The sequence below is a fragment of the Monodelphis domestica genome, chromosome 4 (genome assembly GCF_027887165.1).
Source record: "Monodelphis domestica isolate mMonDom1 chromosome 4, mMonDom1.pri, whole genome shotgun sequence".
Classification (NCBI taxonomy): domain Eukaryota; kingdom Metazoa; phylum Chordata; class Mammalia; order Didelphimorphia; family Didelphidae; genus Monodelphis; species Monodelphis domestica.
The window spans coordinates 39,795,444-39,813,939 of record NC_077230.1 but is presented as its reverse complement, the minus strand read 5'-3'; the positions used below and the strand labels follow the sequence as shown (position 1 = coordinate 39,813,939).

At 37.5% G+C, this 18,496-nt stretch overlaps 1 protein-coding gene across 11 annotated transcripts in view; it reads left to right on the top strand.

Annotated features, from left to right (window-relative positions):
• SH3KBP1 (SH3 domain containing kinase binding protein 1) overlaps positions 1-17,958 on the top strand; it is a 505,965-nt gene extending 488,007 nt beyond the window's left edge. For all 11 annotated transcript variants that reach the window (XM_056793311.1, XM_056793309.1, XM_007493470.3 and 8 more), the window contains 5 exons: positions 1,713-1,822; positions 3,894-4,022; positions 7,500-7,774; positions 14,987-15,050; positions 16,968-17,958. In XM_056793311.1, the coding sequence (XP_056649289.1) occupies positions 1,713-1,822; positions 3,894-4,022; positions 7,500-7,774; positions 14,987-15,050; positions 16,968-17,009 (620 nt within the window). In that variant the 3' untranslated portion in view covers positions 17,010-17,958. The remainder of the gene's footprint in view (positions 1-1,712; positions 1,823-3,893; positions 4,023-7,499; positions 7,775-14,986; positions 15,051-16,967) is intronic.
• Positions 17,959-18,496: the final 538 nt, after the last annotated feature.

The window sequence follows — 18,496 nt, the reverse complement described above, 5'->3', positions numbered from 1 at the left end:
TTGGAGGAACTTGGGCTTTGGCAGCTGAAGCCCCCTGAGAGATAGTCAGGTTGGCTGACCCTGGGTTGGGCCTCTTGGCCACAGTTTAGACCCAGGGCAACAGGAGCAGAGGTAAAGTCTGACAGAGATTTAAAATGCCTTTTCCCAAGTTTCTCTTCAATTGGGAAATGTTGGGGGGAAGGATTTCTAGTCACAAGCAGGAAAAAGTGGGTAACCCTCAGGAGATAGTCTTTTTCAGCCTTCTCTCTCTGGCTTCTCCAGACTGAGAGACCAACTCCTCTACCAGCCAGAATCTTCTCCCCCTCTAGATTCCAATCTCCTGGGGCCCCTCCCCTATCGTGGTGATCAGTTCCACACACTCTTCAGCCTGGCACTTTTTCTTTAGTGCCAGCCTCTGTCACACAACCAAGTTGCCTTTTATACACGTCTCACTACCACCACCTAATAAACTGAAAGTTCGTAAAAGACACAATCCATATTGTTGTTCATCACTATAACACCAGTGTCTGACACAGAACCTTGTACATCAGGGGTTTTTGTTTTTAATTTAAATTTTAAATGTTGGTTCAATTGCATTGAAGTCATTACCCCCAATTATTTATGAAAGATGATAGTTCTAGAAATCAGAAGGCAAGTCCAGTTCTGTGCTATGGGCTGTACTGGGCATGTTGCAGATATTCATAAGTATTTGATTCTTTGATCATACCCAATCTCATCCTCTAACAGATCACAAAATGTTGATTGAGTACCTCCTGCTTACCAAGAGCTTATCATCTAGCTAGGGAGATAAAAACAAACTCATATATTTGAAAAATCACATAAAAATACTGGGCATTGTAGGTCAAAATAGTAGGTGAGTGATGGGCTTGGGGAGACATTAAGCAATGACAGCACAACCAGATGAATTTCCCAGACCTTCTGAGAGAATGCCTTTTGTCTTCAGAAATCAATCACTGGCAATCAATATGCTCTTCACTATGGTAACAGCTTTTGGTAGCTGCCTTTTCTATGGATACAATCAGGGTACTTAGTTATTAAATTTCTCCTTTACTGGTGAAAGAAAGAGACTCCTAACAGCACACACCTAACCCCCCACCACCCTTTTTTCTATAGCCATTCTAAGATTTATGGAAGCAGCAACTCTCATGCTGAAGGAAAATTCATGAGGAGCATTCTCTTCCCCATGATAGCTTGCTAAACTGTGAGAGAAAATTAATTCATTCAGTTCCAGTAATATTTTTTGCTTCAATTCAAGGTCCTCATGGTGCCTTGATACTTGGATAAATTATGGGTAGGTAAAGTGGTAGGTAGATAAATAGATAAAGCATTAATTAAGGGCTGCCTATATGCCAGGCACTGTGCTATATGCTGGGAATAGAAATACCAGCAAGATAGATATATATAATCTCTGCCTTAGAGGGGTTTACATTCTAATGGGATGGGAAATAGAAAGGTACCCGTGCCAGGAGGGGTGAGACCTCGGGCTGGGATGTAAAGGTCTTGAGAATGAGTAGAGTCAGGTTTGAAGCAAAATGTGTTGGAGAAAAATGTGTTTCTTTGTAACATATTGTAAGATTAAAATAGTTGTGGTCATAAACTGTAATAGTTAAAATGGTTGGGTGTCTTAAACTGTAGTGTCTTCAACCCATTCCTCTTTTAAGTGGTTTTCCCCAGCACAAACAATTTTCTTTTTGTTTTTGCGTTTATTTTAGACCTAGAAGGATTTGACTCTGTAATATCATCTACTGAGAAGCTCAGTCATCCAACAACAAGCAGACCAAAAGCCACTGGTAGACGGCCTCCATCCCAGTCTCTCACATCTGTAAGTAGCTCCTAATCAAAACGGCCTCTCTTCTTTACCTATAAAATCAGGTATGATCAAAGACACCTCTTAAATGCTGAGATGAAACACCATCCTCATTGGAGTGCTAGTGATTTATGTGAAGCAGTTTATGATCGGTTTACTAAGCATGTTGTTATTCAGTCTTAGCCAACTCTTCCTGACCCCAATTGGAATTTTCTTGGCAAAGATCCTGGAGTGGTTTCCTTCTCCAGCTCATTTTAAAGACAAGGAAACAGAGGCAAATAGGGTGAGGTGATTTGCCCAGGGTCATCCGCCTAGTAAATGTCCGAGGCCAGATTTGAACTCTGGTAGAGAAGTCTTCTTGACTTTAAGTTTAGTGCTCTGTCTACTTCACTGCCTAGAGATAGTACAAGTGGAACATTGAATCAGATAGCTTTTTGTTTATGATTTTCTATTTCTTTTTGTATGTCTTTGAGAAAGAAAAGTACTACCATCATCTTTCTCTCCTCCTCCCCTTTTCCAGGTCAACTTACTCTCCTATTTCCTTCATAGAAATATCATTAGAATGAAAGAAAGAAAGAAAAAGGAGTTGATAGATTTATTTAGAGCCATAAGGAGATTAGAGAGCATCTCACACACACACACCTCACCACCATCACCATCATCACCACCATCACTGCCATCCCAATTTTACTGAAAAGGAAACTGAGATACAGAGAGGTTAAAGCCATAAAGCCTAGTTCAAGGGATTCTTAACCTGGAATCCATACACTTAAAAATTTTTTTTGATATTTCCCTTTTTTTTTTGAGTTGAAAATTTTTATTTAATTAATTAATTTAGGATATTTTCCCATGGTTACATGATTCATATTCTTTTCCTCCCCTCCTTTCCCCCACTCCCATGCAATTCCACTGGGATAACTATATTTCAAATAATAATTTTAATTACTGGTTTCCTTTATAGCTCTTAAATTTTCTTTTATGTACTTAAAAACTTTTTTTTTTTCTGAGAAGGGGTCTGTAGGCTTCACCAGACTGCCAAAAGAACTCATGATATAAAAAAGTGAAGTACCCTTGGCCTAGAGAATTATAGTTAAATACTCAAGCTATTAATTAATTAAATACTCAAAAAATACTAAAAAAATTTAATTATATAATTAAATACTCGAGCTATTAACTGTCATTAAATTGTCCATATATGCATTCCTAGGGGGGAAAAAACCTATAGGTAATGCATAACTGGTGAGCGGCTTTGAGTTGGAGAGCACATATATAGCTCATAGAATCATAGTGTTAGAGATCAAAGAGACATCAGAAGCCATCTAGGGCAAGACCCTCATTTTACAGATGAGGAAACTGAGTCTTAAGTGACTTCCCAAAGGGCACCTAGATAGGAAGGGGCAGAACTAAGATCTAGATACTTAGACACCATATATGTTTCTTTCTCTTGCATGATGCTCTCTCTCTCTATTGAGGACAGTCAAGATTTAGGTCACTTAGGGGAATTATGGATAAACCATGAGATTCTGGATAAACTATGTAAAGTCTGGATGTCTCCATTTCCTCGGTTGTAAATGGGGATAATAATACCTTTAGCACTTACCTCATAGGATTATTGTGAAGACCAAATGAGAGGATGTACAACAAGTGTGAATCTTAAAACATACTATGAAAGACAATTACATTGTTATTATTATTATAAAAATAATACAGATTGATGGATCTATACTAGCAAAATATCCAGATCGGCAATATAGAAAGAACATAGAAAAATTGAATGAATTTCAAATCAAAGCCTCAGAAATAACAGGAAAAACTGAATTCATATATAGATGCAACATCCTTTAGCCGATTTAGATGAGCCTTTGGGGGGGGGGGGGAGGCAGTTGTCCTGAAATTGAAGATCTGGCTTCTTGTCCTGGTTTTGCTCTGGGCCCCAAAGCTTACTTTGTTCATCTGGTAAATGGGGATCACTCTACTTGTCCAACCTGCCAAAGGCCATGATAGGTGGCAAATGAAAGATCTTACCTGGCACTCCCACGGTATGTTATTAACAAGACACTTTTTGGTTTCTCTGTGCCTTACCTAGTCTTCCCTTTCAAGCCCTGATTTCTTTGACTCTCCAAGCCCAGAAGAGGATAAAGAGGAGCACCCTTCCCTCGCACACAGAGGCATTGATGTGACCAAGAAGACGGCAAAGACTGTTACCATATCACAGGTATGGGCCCTTGTAAGGTGCCCCTGCGTCTCCCCTCTCCCATCCTTGGCTCTGTGCAAGGACTCTAAAGACTCCACTTGGGGCAATCAGGAAACGAGGGCATCTTGGGATGCTTGAAGAGCAGTGACTGGTTTAATTGTCAATGCAGAGAACATCTCGGTGGAGTGTTATAGACTCCCTGGGAGCTTTATTCACAATAACTAGGTGCCAGTTGTTCAGAATTCCCGAGATCCTAAGTTCAGTCACTTGTTTTCCACACACAATTTCCTCCAGTACCCCCTCTGTAGCCTAGCAGCTCCTGGAATAAATACATTAAATGCTGTGCCTGCCTCTTACTTCTGTCCCAGGAAACCAAACAATCCCTCAAGCACAAATATTTGTTAGGTCGTGAGATATTTTTGGAAAGGTCTGCCCTTAAATGAGTGTTCGGGACCCTCCTGGGAGGCAGCTTGGGCTAACAATGGTTCAGGCATTCATGCCTTTACTATACCATCTTGACTCCAACCTATGTTTGGGCTAATAATGGATAGAGAACTGACCTCAAGTCCTAAATACCTTCCACCTCTGATACTAGCTGTGTGGCCCTGGAAGACTGGTTATACCACTCAGTGCCCTCCAATAATTATGACTACAAATTTCAGAGAATTTATTCATCTGCATTGGTGGAATATTCCTAAGGGATCTCCCCCCCCTTTTTTTTTTTTGCATTTTGCAGGATTGTGACATGGGCTTCTTTAGAAACAGTTCATATCTAATGTAAATAAGAAATAATATTAAATAACAAAGTCAACAAGCATTTCCTTGGCACCTACTCTGTGCCAGATATCATACTAAGTTCTGGAGACACAGAGAAAGGCAAGGATACTCCCTGCTCTTCTGGCATTCACACTCTAATGGGAGAGACAACATGGCAGAATGATGTGCGGACAGGATAGAGTTAGGGCATAAAAGTATTGTAAGCTCACGTAAGAACACAGGCATGAAATTACTAAGGACTTGCAGAAGATGGGGCTTTAGTTGGGAATTGAAGGAAAAGAAGGAAACCAGGAGGCGGAGATGGGGAGGGAGAACCTTTGGGGCAAGAGGGGCAGGCAGGGTAAATTCTGTGTTTAAGGAATAACAAAAGTACAAACTATCCCTGGATTGCAGGGTACATCTAAAATATATGGAATGCTTCCCAAATTTACATGTTCCAAAGATAAGGAAGCTTTTATAATTTATTAAAAATATCATTTCAAGGTTCCTTTAAAAAAGGAATCCAATGTAGGATTTAATTTCCTTATCTCATCTCCCTGATTACTTTAAAGTAAGGTCATCCTGTTTTAGTTTGTTTCGTAGCTTTTAAGTGTGCTTTTAGTGACACCTCGTGGCAAAGTCTGGCTTTCCAGTTTTCTGAATCATAAACATGAGATGCCTAGACAATGGTGCTCGTATCGTCATTGCCTTGACTTGCTGCAGAATTATGGTGCCATTTTATAACATTGTTCCATCAAATACAATTTTAAATAACTTTATTTGGGGAGAAAGAAATTTACAGACATATAAGGGTCTAAAGTAATGTTAATAGTATGTAAATATTGTCTACATGGCCGCTAGATGGTACAGTGAATAAGGAATCAGGAAGATTTTCTGAGTTTCCTTCTACTTCCTCCCTGTGTGACTCATTTAACTCTGTTTGCCTCAGTTTTCTCATCTATAAAATGAGTTGGTGAAGGAAATGGCAAACCCCTCCAGTGTCTTTGTTTTAAAAATCCCTAAATGGATCACAAAGAGTTGTTGGAAACCATTGAACAACAACAAGGTCAGATCCTTAGTCATTGAGCTTATTGGCATTGTTGCCCCCTCCCTATCCTTTTTGTCTTTTTATTTTTTTTAAGTTAAGGATCTTTAGCCATTTTCAACAAAAGTTAACAAGCATTTAATTCTTGAACTTCAGTTTTAAATCATCAGCAAATAAGCAGCCATTTAAAATGTTTTTTAAATCATTTTCTAGAAACCACAAAATTTAGAATATAGCATACATTTGTTCCTTTTAAATAACAACCACTAGAAATGCAGAAAGCCAATTGCAAAGAAAATCCAAAAGACTCATTTGCTACAGTACTTGCAATCTTGTAGCAAGACAAGTACACACACGTAATTGTATCTGGTTTAAAGGACACAACACACATTTTGTGTTCTGTATAGTATATATCTGTACTATATATCATTTTATACATATATTTGCAATATATATTCAGAATATAGTTCTGTGTTTTGAGGCTTATTTTGTCTTTTAAACATTTTTATGAGAATAAGAATTTCAGATTTGAATGATTGTCATGGGGCTAATATTAAGTATTTGGTTTTTTAAAAAATATTAATTGAATAAAGTTAAAATTATCTTATCCAGTGGGTATTTTGCAAATACACATTGACTATCCTCCTCCATGAAAATTTGCTTCAAGTAAATGATTTGTTAGTTGTCCTGGATGCCCTTTGTCTCTTGATGTATAAAGAGGAATGGAAGAGGAGGGGAATGAAGATAAAGCATTGCAGGAACTAGATATGAAATGGGAAAAGATATGAATTGGAGTATAGGGGATTATTGTTATTATTAATGATTTCCAATGACATTCTTATTTATGCTTTCTCCATCATGACCTTTAGAGGTAGAGAGTGCAAGTCTTGAACCTTCAGAGAGGTTAAATAATTTGCTTATAAAAGTCAGAGCCAAGAACTGAACTCGGCCTTCTTTCTCCTGACCCCTGATTCAACATTCTTCCCAAACTACATCTATAATAATAATAGTTATTATTATAATATTAAATAATTATACATTTCACATATTTATTTATATATACTTAATTATATAATTAAATTATTATTATGATTATTATTATTTTTAAAGATTGTTAGAAAATACATTTGAACAGAGCAGGAAGAAAAAGGACAAGTGAAAAGGACCATGAATAAGTAACATAATATCTTGCTTCTAATAATAATATACTTTTTTTTAAAATCCTTTCTTTCTTAGAATAAATACTTCCAAGGCAGAAGAGTGGTAATGGCTAGGCATTTGGGGTTAAGTCAATTAAGTTAAGCTGTATTCCCAGGGTCACACAGCTAGGAAATATGTAAGGCCATATTTGAACCAGAATTTCCTATCTCCAGGCCTGGCTCTCTATCTGCTGAGCCACTTAGCTGCCTCAATAATTAACTTTTGAATCTTCCTTCACATGTTGGTAATTTGGCAAAGAGAGAGGAGATAGGAAGAGAAATTAAGACTCTTGGGTCATTTGTTTTGGCTTTTCCTATAAGTTTCTATATAATACCACCCCTTTTCCAGAGTTGTTTCCTTTGCTTTGTGCCCCAGAAAAGATGAGAGGGTTGAATAAAAGCCAGTCCAGTGGGGAAAAGGTACCTATGACTGTTTTCTAGTAGACCAGAGAAGAGTGAAATTTCATCAGTGTATTTTATTTTCATCATTTCTGATAGGTATCTGACAATAAAGCCTCCTTGCCTCCAAAGCCCGGGGGGATGGCCGCTGTTGGAAGCAGTACACAAACACCTCTCTCTTCCTCCTCTTCATCTTCCCTTCATTCATCGTCTTTGGGAACAACAAGTCACAGGTCAAACTCCCCTTCTCTGTTCAGCATCGAAGGAAAGCCAAAGACTGAGCAGTTGAGCTATGGTCAGTCAGCAATGGAAGAACTTAGGACCCAAGTGAAAGAGTTGAGGACCATCATTGAAACAATGAAAGACCAGCAAAAGTGAGTATTCCAGGGATTACCTCATTCTTGTTTTCAGATTTTGTGTATTTAATCTTGTTTTTTTTTTCTTCCTGGTAAAGTATAGCTTCGTATTACAAATCAGCCAGAATTTTTTCCTCATTTATTTTTATTGCCATGAAAAACACACTTCCGTATTGGCCATTATTGTAAGAACACACTCATATATAACCAAAGATACACAGATGTGAAAGACGACTCCAACAGTTCTTTCTCTGGAGGTGGCTAGCATTCTCCATCATATGTCCTTCAGGACTGTCCGAGATCACTGCATTTCAGTCCGAATTTAAATTAGGTAAAGAACTCAAATTGGGTAGCCATGTGGTACATCCAAAATTTCTTAAATATCTACAAGGTTACCTTGAATGGAGATGGAAAGAGGCACTCGCTATGGTCTACTATCATCTCACTAGAAAGTCAAATTTTAGACCAGATGATGCCCAGACAATCTCTGCTATTTTGATGACCCTGCTAAGGGCTATCACATAGGCTCAGGTTGAGAAGTGGGGGTTCACAGGAAATGTTACCCCAAACCAAGTCTTCCTAAACTCTCTCTACTTCCAGATTGGGGAGTTCTCAGAATGGACCCAGACTTGCAAGTGGCAGGGTGGCGGGGAGCCATCATATAGCGATGATGATAAGTCTCTGGGGTCTATTCCATTCTGTATTTGATGATTATGGGATAGTGGAAGCCCCACCAGCCTCTGGGGATTACAGAGAGCAACAAAAACCAATGCTAAGACAGTCTTTCTATAGCATAGGCAATCTCTAGGACTTTCCTTCGTATCCTCTCAGCTTTCCTGGTTCAGAGGTTGAGACAACAACATTATGGAGAGAGGGGTGGCACATAAATGTCTTAACTAATTTTGAAGTCATCAGAAAGCTTTTATTAAGTGCCTACTCTATGTGTGTAAAGATTAAAATTTAGGGGAGAGGGGGAGACTGAGGCAGGTAGAAATTAGTTTCTCTCTGCAAGGAATATATATTTTTTAGAGGTTTATTAAAGTTTAAAGATTAAGAATATACAAGTAAGAAACATGTGCCTAGGCCAGAGGCCTAGACAAAATAACCTCACATCATGGAAGAGACGCCTCTGCTCCAAAAGGCAGTCCAAAAAAAAAGCCGAGCCCTTCAAAAGCCTTTGCTTAAATATCTTCTCGATCTCGGCCCCGGTGAGATTACAAGGCATTCTGGGGAAGTGGAGCAAAGGCTCATGGGGATTGTAGTCCTGTATTCGAGTCTATTTTTCACATTCCCCCGTGTGATCATTTGCAAAAAAATTAATTTTTTTCCAAAGGATCATGAAAACAAAATCAACTTAAAAGATTACAATAGTGTGAGGATAAGAGAAAAAAGAATAAAACCAATAATTTCTGAACACATTGACAAAAAGCCGTTAGGGGGCAGTCCCCTTTGGCATAAAAGTATACATACAAATAAATGTTCAATCAACCACACCCAAAGTTCAATTTTGTGCAACTTGTGGTCTGGAGGCTTCTTCATGGTGGCTTCTCCAACAGTTCAGTTCTGGATTCAGAGAGGTAGCATCTTCTTTACCTAAAATTCTTCTCAAAAGGAATTTAAACTTTGCAATTTAAATAATGATATTTTTACATTCCCCCGTGTTGTGGGTGATTGAAAGATTCAGAATCAGTTAGGGATGCATGGCTGAGGTATGAGGTATATGAATCAATTGGCAAGAGATATGCAAGGCTTTCTCACCAAAAAATGAGATCCATTTCCTCTTTGTATCTGGCCATGATCACTGTGAGTAGAAGGCAAATGAATTGAACAAGGTTAACAATTTTTTCATCTTTAAAAATACAGTAGTACAAATATGTAGATATCAAAATCCCCAAAATTCTCAATAGCCCAATTAATTACAATAGCAAACAAACACACTTTCATATTTCACATAAGTTGCTGTATGACATTTTTAAAACCTATGAATTGATGGACATTTGTCACAATTTTTACAAATGTAGCAATCTTTCAACCTTGGTATTTAAACATATTTTTTAAACAAAGTAAAACTCATCTTGGGTTAAGAACATAATCAAGAAATCTATATATCATTCTGGTAGAAGTAAAATAGTGAGCTGAAGAGCATAAATAAAGGGGTGCTCCTTGTTCTTGGAGGCTTTTCCCAAGGGTACAAATGCCCTGAAATTAACTGCCCAACTTCCATTCACATGTGGGAAGGTTGGGGGTTATAAAATACATTTCACTTCAGCTACTAGAATGGGCCTTACCTTGTGGTAGGGGCAGGCAAAAATAACCAGACTGTTAAAAAAAATTCCAAAACTCATATTTAAAAAACCCTTAAAATCAAATCATTTGAGGTATTTAGCACATTAAAATCCCAAAGGTTGTTAATACAATTATAACCAGTTCTGGAGTCCATCTATCCTCAGCAAAATAGAAAAAAGCTGTTTTTTCATATATGGGCTTATTCACAATATTTGTTCAACACAATTATAGGGGAAAAACAACAGAATTTCAAAATTCAGTACATTCAAAATAAATTCAATCAACCTTCAGTTCAAGCAGAATAATATTGAATCCAGTAATATATGAACTTAAAATCACAAAGTTAAACCTTAAACAAAACAATGCAATAGAATACAGAGATTTTTTTTATAAACCATTGGAGTCTGAAATGCCTTAGAATGTAGCCTTTAGTCTCTTCAAAGTTCCTTGGGTTTTTTTTTTGTTTGTTTGTTTTTATTTATCCATTTAAATGTCTATTGTCCGAAGGTAGAGTAGTAAAGGCTAGGCTATGGGGTTCAAGGGATCCGTCCAGGGCCCCATAGCTGGGAAGCATCGGAGGCCAGATTTTAACTAGAGACCTCCCGTCTCTGGGCCTGGCTTCCAGTTCGCTGGGCCACCCATTTTCCTCCCCAAAGTTAAAGTTGAATCTTTGGGCTGAGTCTGCTCCCAGACAGGCAGGTAAAATCAATGAAACTGCCAGAAGAGTCAAAAATCCTTTTAAACAGCCCATTGCTATTAAGTTTCTGTTTGAAAAGATCTGTTTCTTCTCTTTAGTCTTTTCTGTCTTTCCCCTCTCTGATGCCCCTGTGGCCAATACCCCCAGCCACGTGGAGGCTTAGCCTAAGGGAAAATTGCCCGGTCTCCTTTCCCTCTGGTCTCTCCCCTCTGCCCACGTGGCCAATACTGTTACCAGCTGGTCGCAATGAGTCCTCAGCGATCTGCTCCAAGGATCTGGGTGATGAGCCGGCTGGGTCGGAAGCCAGATGGGTGAGAGACAGACTGCCGGGGTGGGTCGGGCTGGGAGCTGGAGCCGCTGCGGGGGTGGGCAAGGCCGGGACCAGGTACCAGGTGAGGACGATCAGGGCTGCAGGCTGGAGGCAGGAAGCGGCGGGGCAGGTCCGGAGCCTGTAGCAGCTTTGCGAGGGTAGAAAACCTTGGCCAGAGAGATATGGCTCAAAAAAAATTTCTAGGTACTAGCTATTAAAACTGAATTTAAGATCAGAAAAGAAATCAGAAGACTGAGTTCTTTTCCCATTAGGTCGCCATCTGTAAAGATTAAAATTTAGGGGAGAGGGGGAGACTGAGGCAGGTAGAAATTAGTTTCTCTCTGCAAGGAATATATATTTTTTAGAGGTTTATTAAAGTTTAAAGATTAAGAATATACAAGTAAGAAACATGTGCCTAGGCCAGAGGCCTAGACAAAATAACCTCACATCATGGAAGAGACGCCTCTGCTCCAAAAGGCAGTCCAAAAAAAAAGCCGAGCCCTTCAAAAGCCTTTGCTTAAATATCTTCTCGATCTCGGCCCCGGTGAGATTACAAGGCATTCTGGGGAAGTGGAGCAAAGGCTCATGGGGATTGTAGTCCTGTATTCGAGTCTATTTTTCACATGTGGCATAATTTTTATGTTAGTACTATAAGGGATAATTAATAAATATTAAGGCATTATCTGTTCCTTCAATGAATTTACAATCTAATTGGAGAAACAAGACATACATAGTAGGAAACAACAGCACATGATTTCCCTGCCTGTAGTTACCTCCCTACTGCAATGAATATTAAACACAATTCCAGAATAATCTTCCACAGCTGCTATTTTTCTCTGTATATTCAAGAACCCACAGTGGCTCTCTCTCTTCAGTCCAAATTTCCTCATCCTTCAGGGTTCATCATCAATTTCCTGGGTCCATATTGCCTGTCAAACTCTTTACAATGGCCAGATCTTACTCTTTTCTATCCCTTTTTTCATATCTTATATCGTTCTTGCTTTTTCTTGTCATTCTTTCTCTCTGGAGTGTTTTTTCCTCTATGAGGCAGTGATCATACATCCATCAAGACCTGGAATGATATTCAATCTCTTCCAACAAGCATTTAAGAAAAAAACAAAAAACTTAATACTTCTCTCTCGTTTTTGTTCCATAGTCCTAGCTATGTCGTGTTCCTTACTAAGTATTTTTTTTAACCTTTACCTTCTGTCTCAGGATCAATACTGTGAATTGGTTCCAAGAAGAGCGGTCAGGGCTAGGCAATGGGGGCTTACTTAGGATCACAGAGCTAAGAAGTATCTAAGGCCATATTTGAACCCAATACCTTCCATCTCCAAGCCTGGATCTCTATTGCCTAAACCACCTAGTGGCCCCCTAGATATTTCTTAAATGTTTGTCTCATCTTTCTAACCTTTTTGAGGATAGTTATTTCATTTCTTACCTTTTGTGTGTGTGTTTTTTAATATAACATTGGGGGAAGCTAGGTGGTACAGTGGAAAGAATGACAGACTTAGCATCAGGAAGACTCATCTTCCTGAATTGAAATGTGCCCAAGTACACTTATAACCTTTGCTTCCTGGGAACATCACTCAATCCTGTTTACCTCAGTTTCCTCATTTGTAAAAAAATAAAAAACAAGGGCAAGAGAAGGAAATGACAAACCAGTCCAGTTTCTTTGCCAAGAAATTCCCAGATGAGCTCATGAAGAGTCTGACATGACTAAAATGAATGAACCACAACATCTTAAATATAGGGCACCCAGTAAATGGTTAACACCTTTTTATTCCAATTCAACAAGTACCATATTTTTAAATACTTCTATGTAAAAGGCAATACAGGTTGTTAGAGATACAAAGAGAAGAATGAAAATACAATGCCTACCCTTACAGAGCTAATGTTTTACTGAGGGGACATAATATGAATAGAGACAAGAAAATACAAAATTATTTGAAGAATGAGAGAACTAACAATTAGAGGGATCAGAAAATGCTATGGTAGTATGTGAGCTGACCCATGAAGGAAGTGAGGGGTTCCAGGATGCAAGAGTGAATGAATTCCTGAACTATATATGTGATTATATGCAAAATCAACTAATTTGTTGAATAGTGACAGAAGAGTTGTAATTAAGTGTTATTAATTATATACATAATTAAAATAACTTATTAAGCACCTATTATATACTAGGAACTGTGCTGGGGATAAAAAAGAGGTCAAAATGGTCTTTCCCCTCAAGGAGCTTACAATCTAGTAAAATAGTATCAAGATAGACACTGTGGATGTTCAAATGTGTAGTGCCACTAAAAGGAATCCCATGCTTGGGGAGCCATAATTCTTGTATAGGCTGACTTACTAAGCACAGCTGAATAAGACAAATGCCCAGCGCACTTTAGCTCCTAAAACAATTGTAAATCCTCATAGCCAACTGAGATTATGCCATCTGGATTAGGTCCATAGTTTTATGAGAAAAAAAATTGTTCTGTGTCCTCACAGAATCTATTACTATCTTTATCTCTTTTTTGAAAATATATATTTGATTTTGGCTTTTATTGACAAATATATATATTAGACTATGAATAAGGATTTTGAAAAAAGAATATAAGCAAACATAGCACGTAAGAAAAAAACATATATACACATAAATCATTGCACATATATCTATGAGTCTTGTTATTTCCTGGTTGCTAAACCTACCCCCAAAAGATGTGTATATTGACTTTGCTAAAGGAGTACCAATAATGTGAATTGGAGCAAATGGGTGGCACAGTGGATAGAATGCAGGACCTGGAGTCAAGAAGACTCATCTTCTGAGTTCTAAACTGGCTTTACCAGCTCTGTGACCCTGGGCAAGTCACTTAATCCTGTTTGCCTCAGTCTCCTCATTTGTAAAATGAACTGGAAAAAGAAATAACAAACCACTCCACTATCATTGCCAAGAAAACCCCAAATGGAATCCCAGAGTCAGACACAACTGAAAACAACAACAAAAATGAGGTGACTTCACTGCTGCCATTGTCTTTAAATCCATGGTCTTCATATATATATATATTAGGGTTTGTGTGGATAGACAGGGTTTTTTTGTTCTGCTCTTTATTCTCTGTATCAGTTCTCTTTCTCTGACTTTTTCATGCTCACCTTTTCTTATGGCTCAATAATATTCTATTAATTGATATGCTTAGCCATTTCCCAATTAAAATATTTTTGTTATAGATATGAACCAACCCCCCCCCCCATTTTTTAATAACATTGAGGCTTGTTTCTAGTGATGGAAACTATGATAATGAGTGAAAGAGCACACACATTTTTGTAACTCTCATTGCATAACTCCAGATTACATTCCTAAAAGACTGGAAAGTATCTGGTGGCCTCATTTTACCATATCTATGCCAACACTGATTGGATTGTGTTATGTTTGACAACTTGTTTGGGGGTAGAAACTTGTGCTTATTTTAAATTGTATCTGTAATCGAATTTTTTATGAGCTTTTAGTCAGTTGGATTTATTTTTTCAAAGATTGCCTAATTTGACTACTTATCAAATTAGAGAATAGCTTTTAGACTAAAATATTCTTATGCTAATACCTATGTTTTAAAATGGACCATGTAGTGATCAATGAAATACCCCCAATAAAACTTTTTTTATTAAAAACTATGAGAATAAAGCATATATCTGTAAAACTACATATCTTCCCAAATAAGCATGATATTTTTGTTAATGTTGAATTGGCAGTTTGGTAAATATGTTGGTTTCACAGGTACATTACAAGGGTATATAGGAAGTTACCCTCAACTATATAATTTAAACTTATCCAAGGAAAATAAAATGTATCATTTCTTCACAAAATATTATAAATTAGAATAAAAAGGTTCCAGGACAAAAGGAAATTTTCCCCTAACCAATCCAGATTCTAGAAGCAATTCTATTTCTTTTCTGCTTTCAGACGAGAAATTAAGCAATTATTGTCTGAATTGGATGAAGAAAAGAAAATACGTCTTCGATTACAGGTGCGTGGCCATACGTTCTGTGCATGAACTTTAGGGACATTTTTGGGGAAGTGGAAAGCATAGTGGACTGGGAGCCAGGTAACCCAGGTTCTAAGTTCATCTGTTGCTGTGTGATCTTGAGCAAATCATTTAACATCTTTTAGGCTAAGTTTCTTCATTTATAAAGTGAGGGAAGCTGGGTTATTTTGAGGGTCTCTTCCAGACCTAAAATTCCGTGAGTTTTAGATAAATACTGGTCCCAAGATTTTTATTTGAAAAGACTTTATTCTTTCTCTTTAAACTATTTTTTCCCTTTACAGATACCAAATTTTAAAGATTAATATAGAATTATAGAATTCCTTTCCTCAGAAATGAATAAATCATGGGGGAAAAAAACAACTTAGAAGAAGCAACAAAACACCCCCCAAAACTCTGATGCCTCATTTGAAATTCATTTTAGTGATCTCTTAGGATGGTTCTTTTTCTGCGAAGAGTTCTCCCTTGTTGCGGGGCATATATATATATAGGCCTATAAATCCCTAATTGGTGGATTGTTTGAGGTTAGAAGTTCTGAGCTTCAGTGGACTAAAGTCAACTCTATGTCCACACTAAATCTGGCACCTGTATGGTGACCTTCTGAGAACTTGGAATCCCCCAAGCTACCTAAGGAGAAGCGAGCCAGCCAAAGTTGTAAATGTGGTGAATCAAAGGGTCTGTGCCAATCAGCAGTAGTATTGGACCGATGAAATGCCATTGGCCTTCCAACCTAGGGTAAGATAGTGAGACCTAGTTTTAAAAAAAAAAGTTCTCAGTTTTCAGGTGATGTCCTACAAGAAGTCACTATAAGAAGGTTTTGCATTGGGAAATCCCCATTATAATTTGGTGGTTTCTTTCCAGGGATATGTCCATCCATGTTTAAATTTTTTTTTCCTTTGCTGAATTAAGCTAGAATTATTCAGCCCCTCCAGTAATGTTGCCCTCTCCTGGTTAATTTTGAAATCGTAAAATAATCTGAGCAGAGAGCATACGGAATTCTAAGAGAAAAATACAAACTCTTCATGAACTTTGTTGCAAGTGAGGTTTCTGCTAAGTACTAAGTACTAAGTACCAGGCTAATTTAAAAGTGAAAAGGAAATCAGTGGGAAAAATGTGTGGGGAGTTGACACCCTCGGGAACCAGTCACAGTCACTGCTAAGCCCAACATCCTCCGTTGCAGTGCATGCTACAAACACACCATAGTGAGAGAGTTGAACAGAAGAATGACCCTAAGTGGTTGCATTCATTAGTATGGACAGATTCTCTCTCTCTTTTGTAGTATCTCAGAATGCTTATAAAAACCTCAATCTAGCAATGAATGCAAGGGAATAGTCAACGAATAAAAAATATGAAATTGGCCATTTACTCATTTTTCTAGTGCTGAATATATAAATTATAATATAATATAATTAATGTAAATCATTTAAATATATAATATAAATTAATACAATATAAATTATAATCTGATTATAAATAATAATCTATAAAAGTGTGAAATATATATGTAGGTAGAAGTTAATGAAATAAACATATACATATAAGCAGCGAGGTGGTACAGTGGATAGAATTCCAAGCCTGGAGTGAGGAAGACTTGTCTTCTCAAGTTCAAATCTGACTTCAGACACAGACTGGCTATTTGACCCTGTGGGTGAGTCATTTAACTCTGTTTGCCTCGGTTTCTCCTTCTATAAAATGAGCTAAAGAAGGAAATGGCAAACAACTTCAGTATTCTGCCACGAAAACCTCAAATGGAGTCATGAGGAGTTGGACTTGACTAAAACAGCTGAACAACAAAAATGCGGACTGTATATGATGCTATTCAGTCATTTCAATCGTGTCTAACTTTTAACTGAGACTTCAGTTTCACACAATTAATTTGGTTCCTTTTTTTTTTTTTGGTAGATGGAAGTTAATGATATAAAGAAAGTTCTTCAATCAAAGTGAATCCTTGGTAGATGAAATGTTACATTATATTCATCATGAATCTGAGTCTCAGATTTCTGCCCCAGCCAAAATAACTTTGTGCCAAATGATTTAAGGTTTGCCTCAACATTTCCCTGTTTGAAGGATTAGCACAAATGTCTTGAATAGCACAACACAAAATTCCATCCAAGAGGAAGGACTTCCCCTGTGGTGTGGTTGTGACTTTAAATTGAATGGATTGTGCTAACAGCTTCTCTACTTCAAGACCACAAGTGAAATGAAAACTCAGGCAGTTTAGTCCATAGTGGTACTATTTTGATGATATTTTCCATAAATAAAATGTATTTCAGATTATTGGTTTACAAGCTTTATAATTTTATTATTTTTTTAATTGTCTTTTGTCACAAATTCCTATAATGTTTGTACTACATATAGTTAGGAATGAATGTTTACTGTTCTTTTTGCTTTGTATAGAAAACAGCCTAATTTTCATTTTTGTCTTATAGTTTAGGATTCTCTTACATATGCAATTTTATGCCCCAGACAAACTTATCACTTTGGAGAGAAATTTTCACTTATGTATAATAGTGTATTTAAAAAAAAAAAAGATAATCTGGTCTTTGTAATGATCTGTGCCTTCTTTTCACCACCCTCTTGGTTGGAGCTGTTTTGATCCAACTACAATGATTATAACCCATCACTTAAGTCCCCAAGAGGCCCTTCTCTTAATAGATAGCTCTCTCAAAGTAGCCAAAGGTCCCTGGAGGTGGCTATGTACATGAGAGTGCTGTCTTTCCAGCTATGTCTTTTTAAGCTGTCCTGGGTTTGGGTTGTTCAAGAAACCAGAAAATTCATCTCTGCTTGTTTTTTCATTAGCCAAGTTAAACCCCCGCCTCCTTGCACCTTTTGAGTGAACAGAATATGCATTGCTAAAGCAAAATTAAATAAAAGGAAAAATGCAAATTAAAAACAAGGGGGGAAATGTTGTATTTTTTCATGCCCAAAGGTCTCTGTTGTGTTATTTAAATTGCATTTATGTATTGCCTCTTGCCAATCCTGTGTCACATAGGTTGAATAGAATGGGGGGGGGCATCATTTGGGGGGGGAAAGGGAGAGGAGGGTATGTGTATATTGTAGCAGTTGCTAGATCTTTCTTGGTTTTATGGGATTTTTTTTCCCTTTAAAAGGAAACTAGTCCTTTCCTGCTTTATCTGTATAGTGGATGAACTGTTTGGCTCCAGAAGTTGCCTCTGTTTCCTCATTCTTAATGATAATTGAAAATAAGGCTGTGTATTACAAGAAATATCTATAGATTTATAGATACATATATATGTGTGTGTATTGTGTATGTGTGTGTGTGTGTGTGTATTTGGGGAGGGAGGGGACTCAATTGCCTTGGAGTTAAATGCTGCTTTGTCTTTTTCCTGAGTTTTCTATGGAAACAACTAAATATGAATAATTTGCACAACCACAAAGAGTGAGAATGATATTACTTTATAAAACCCTCC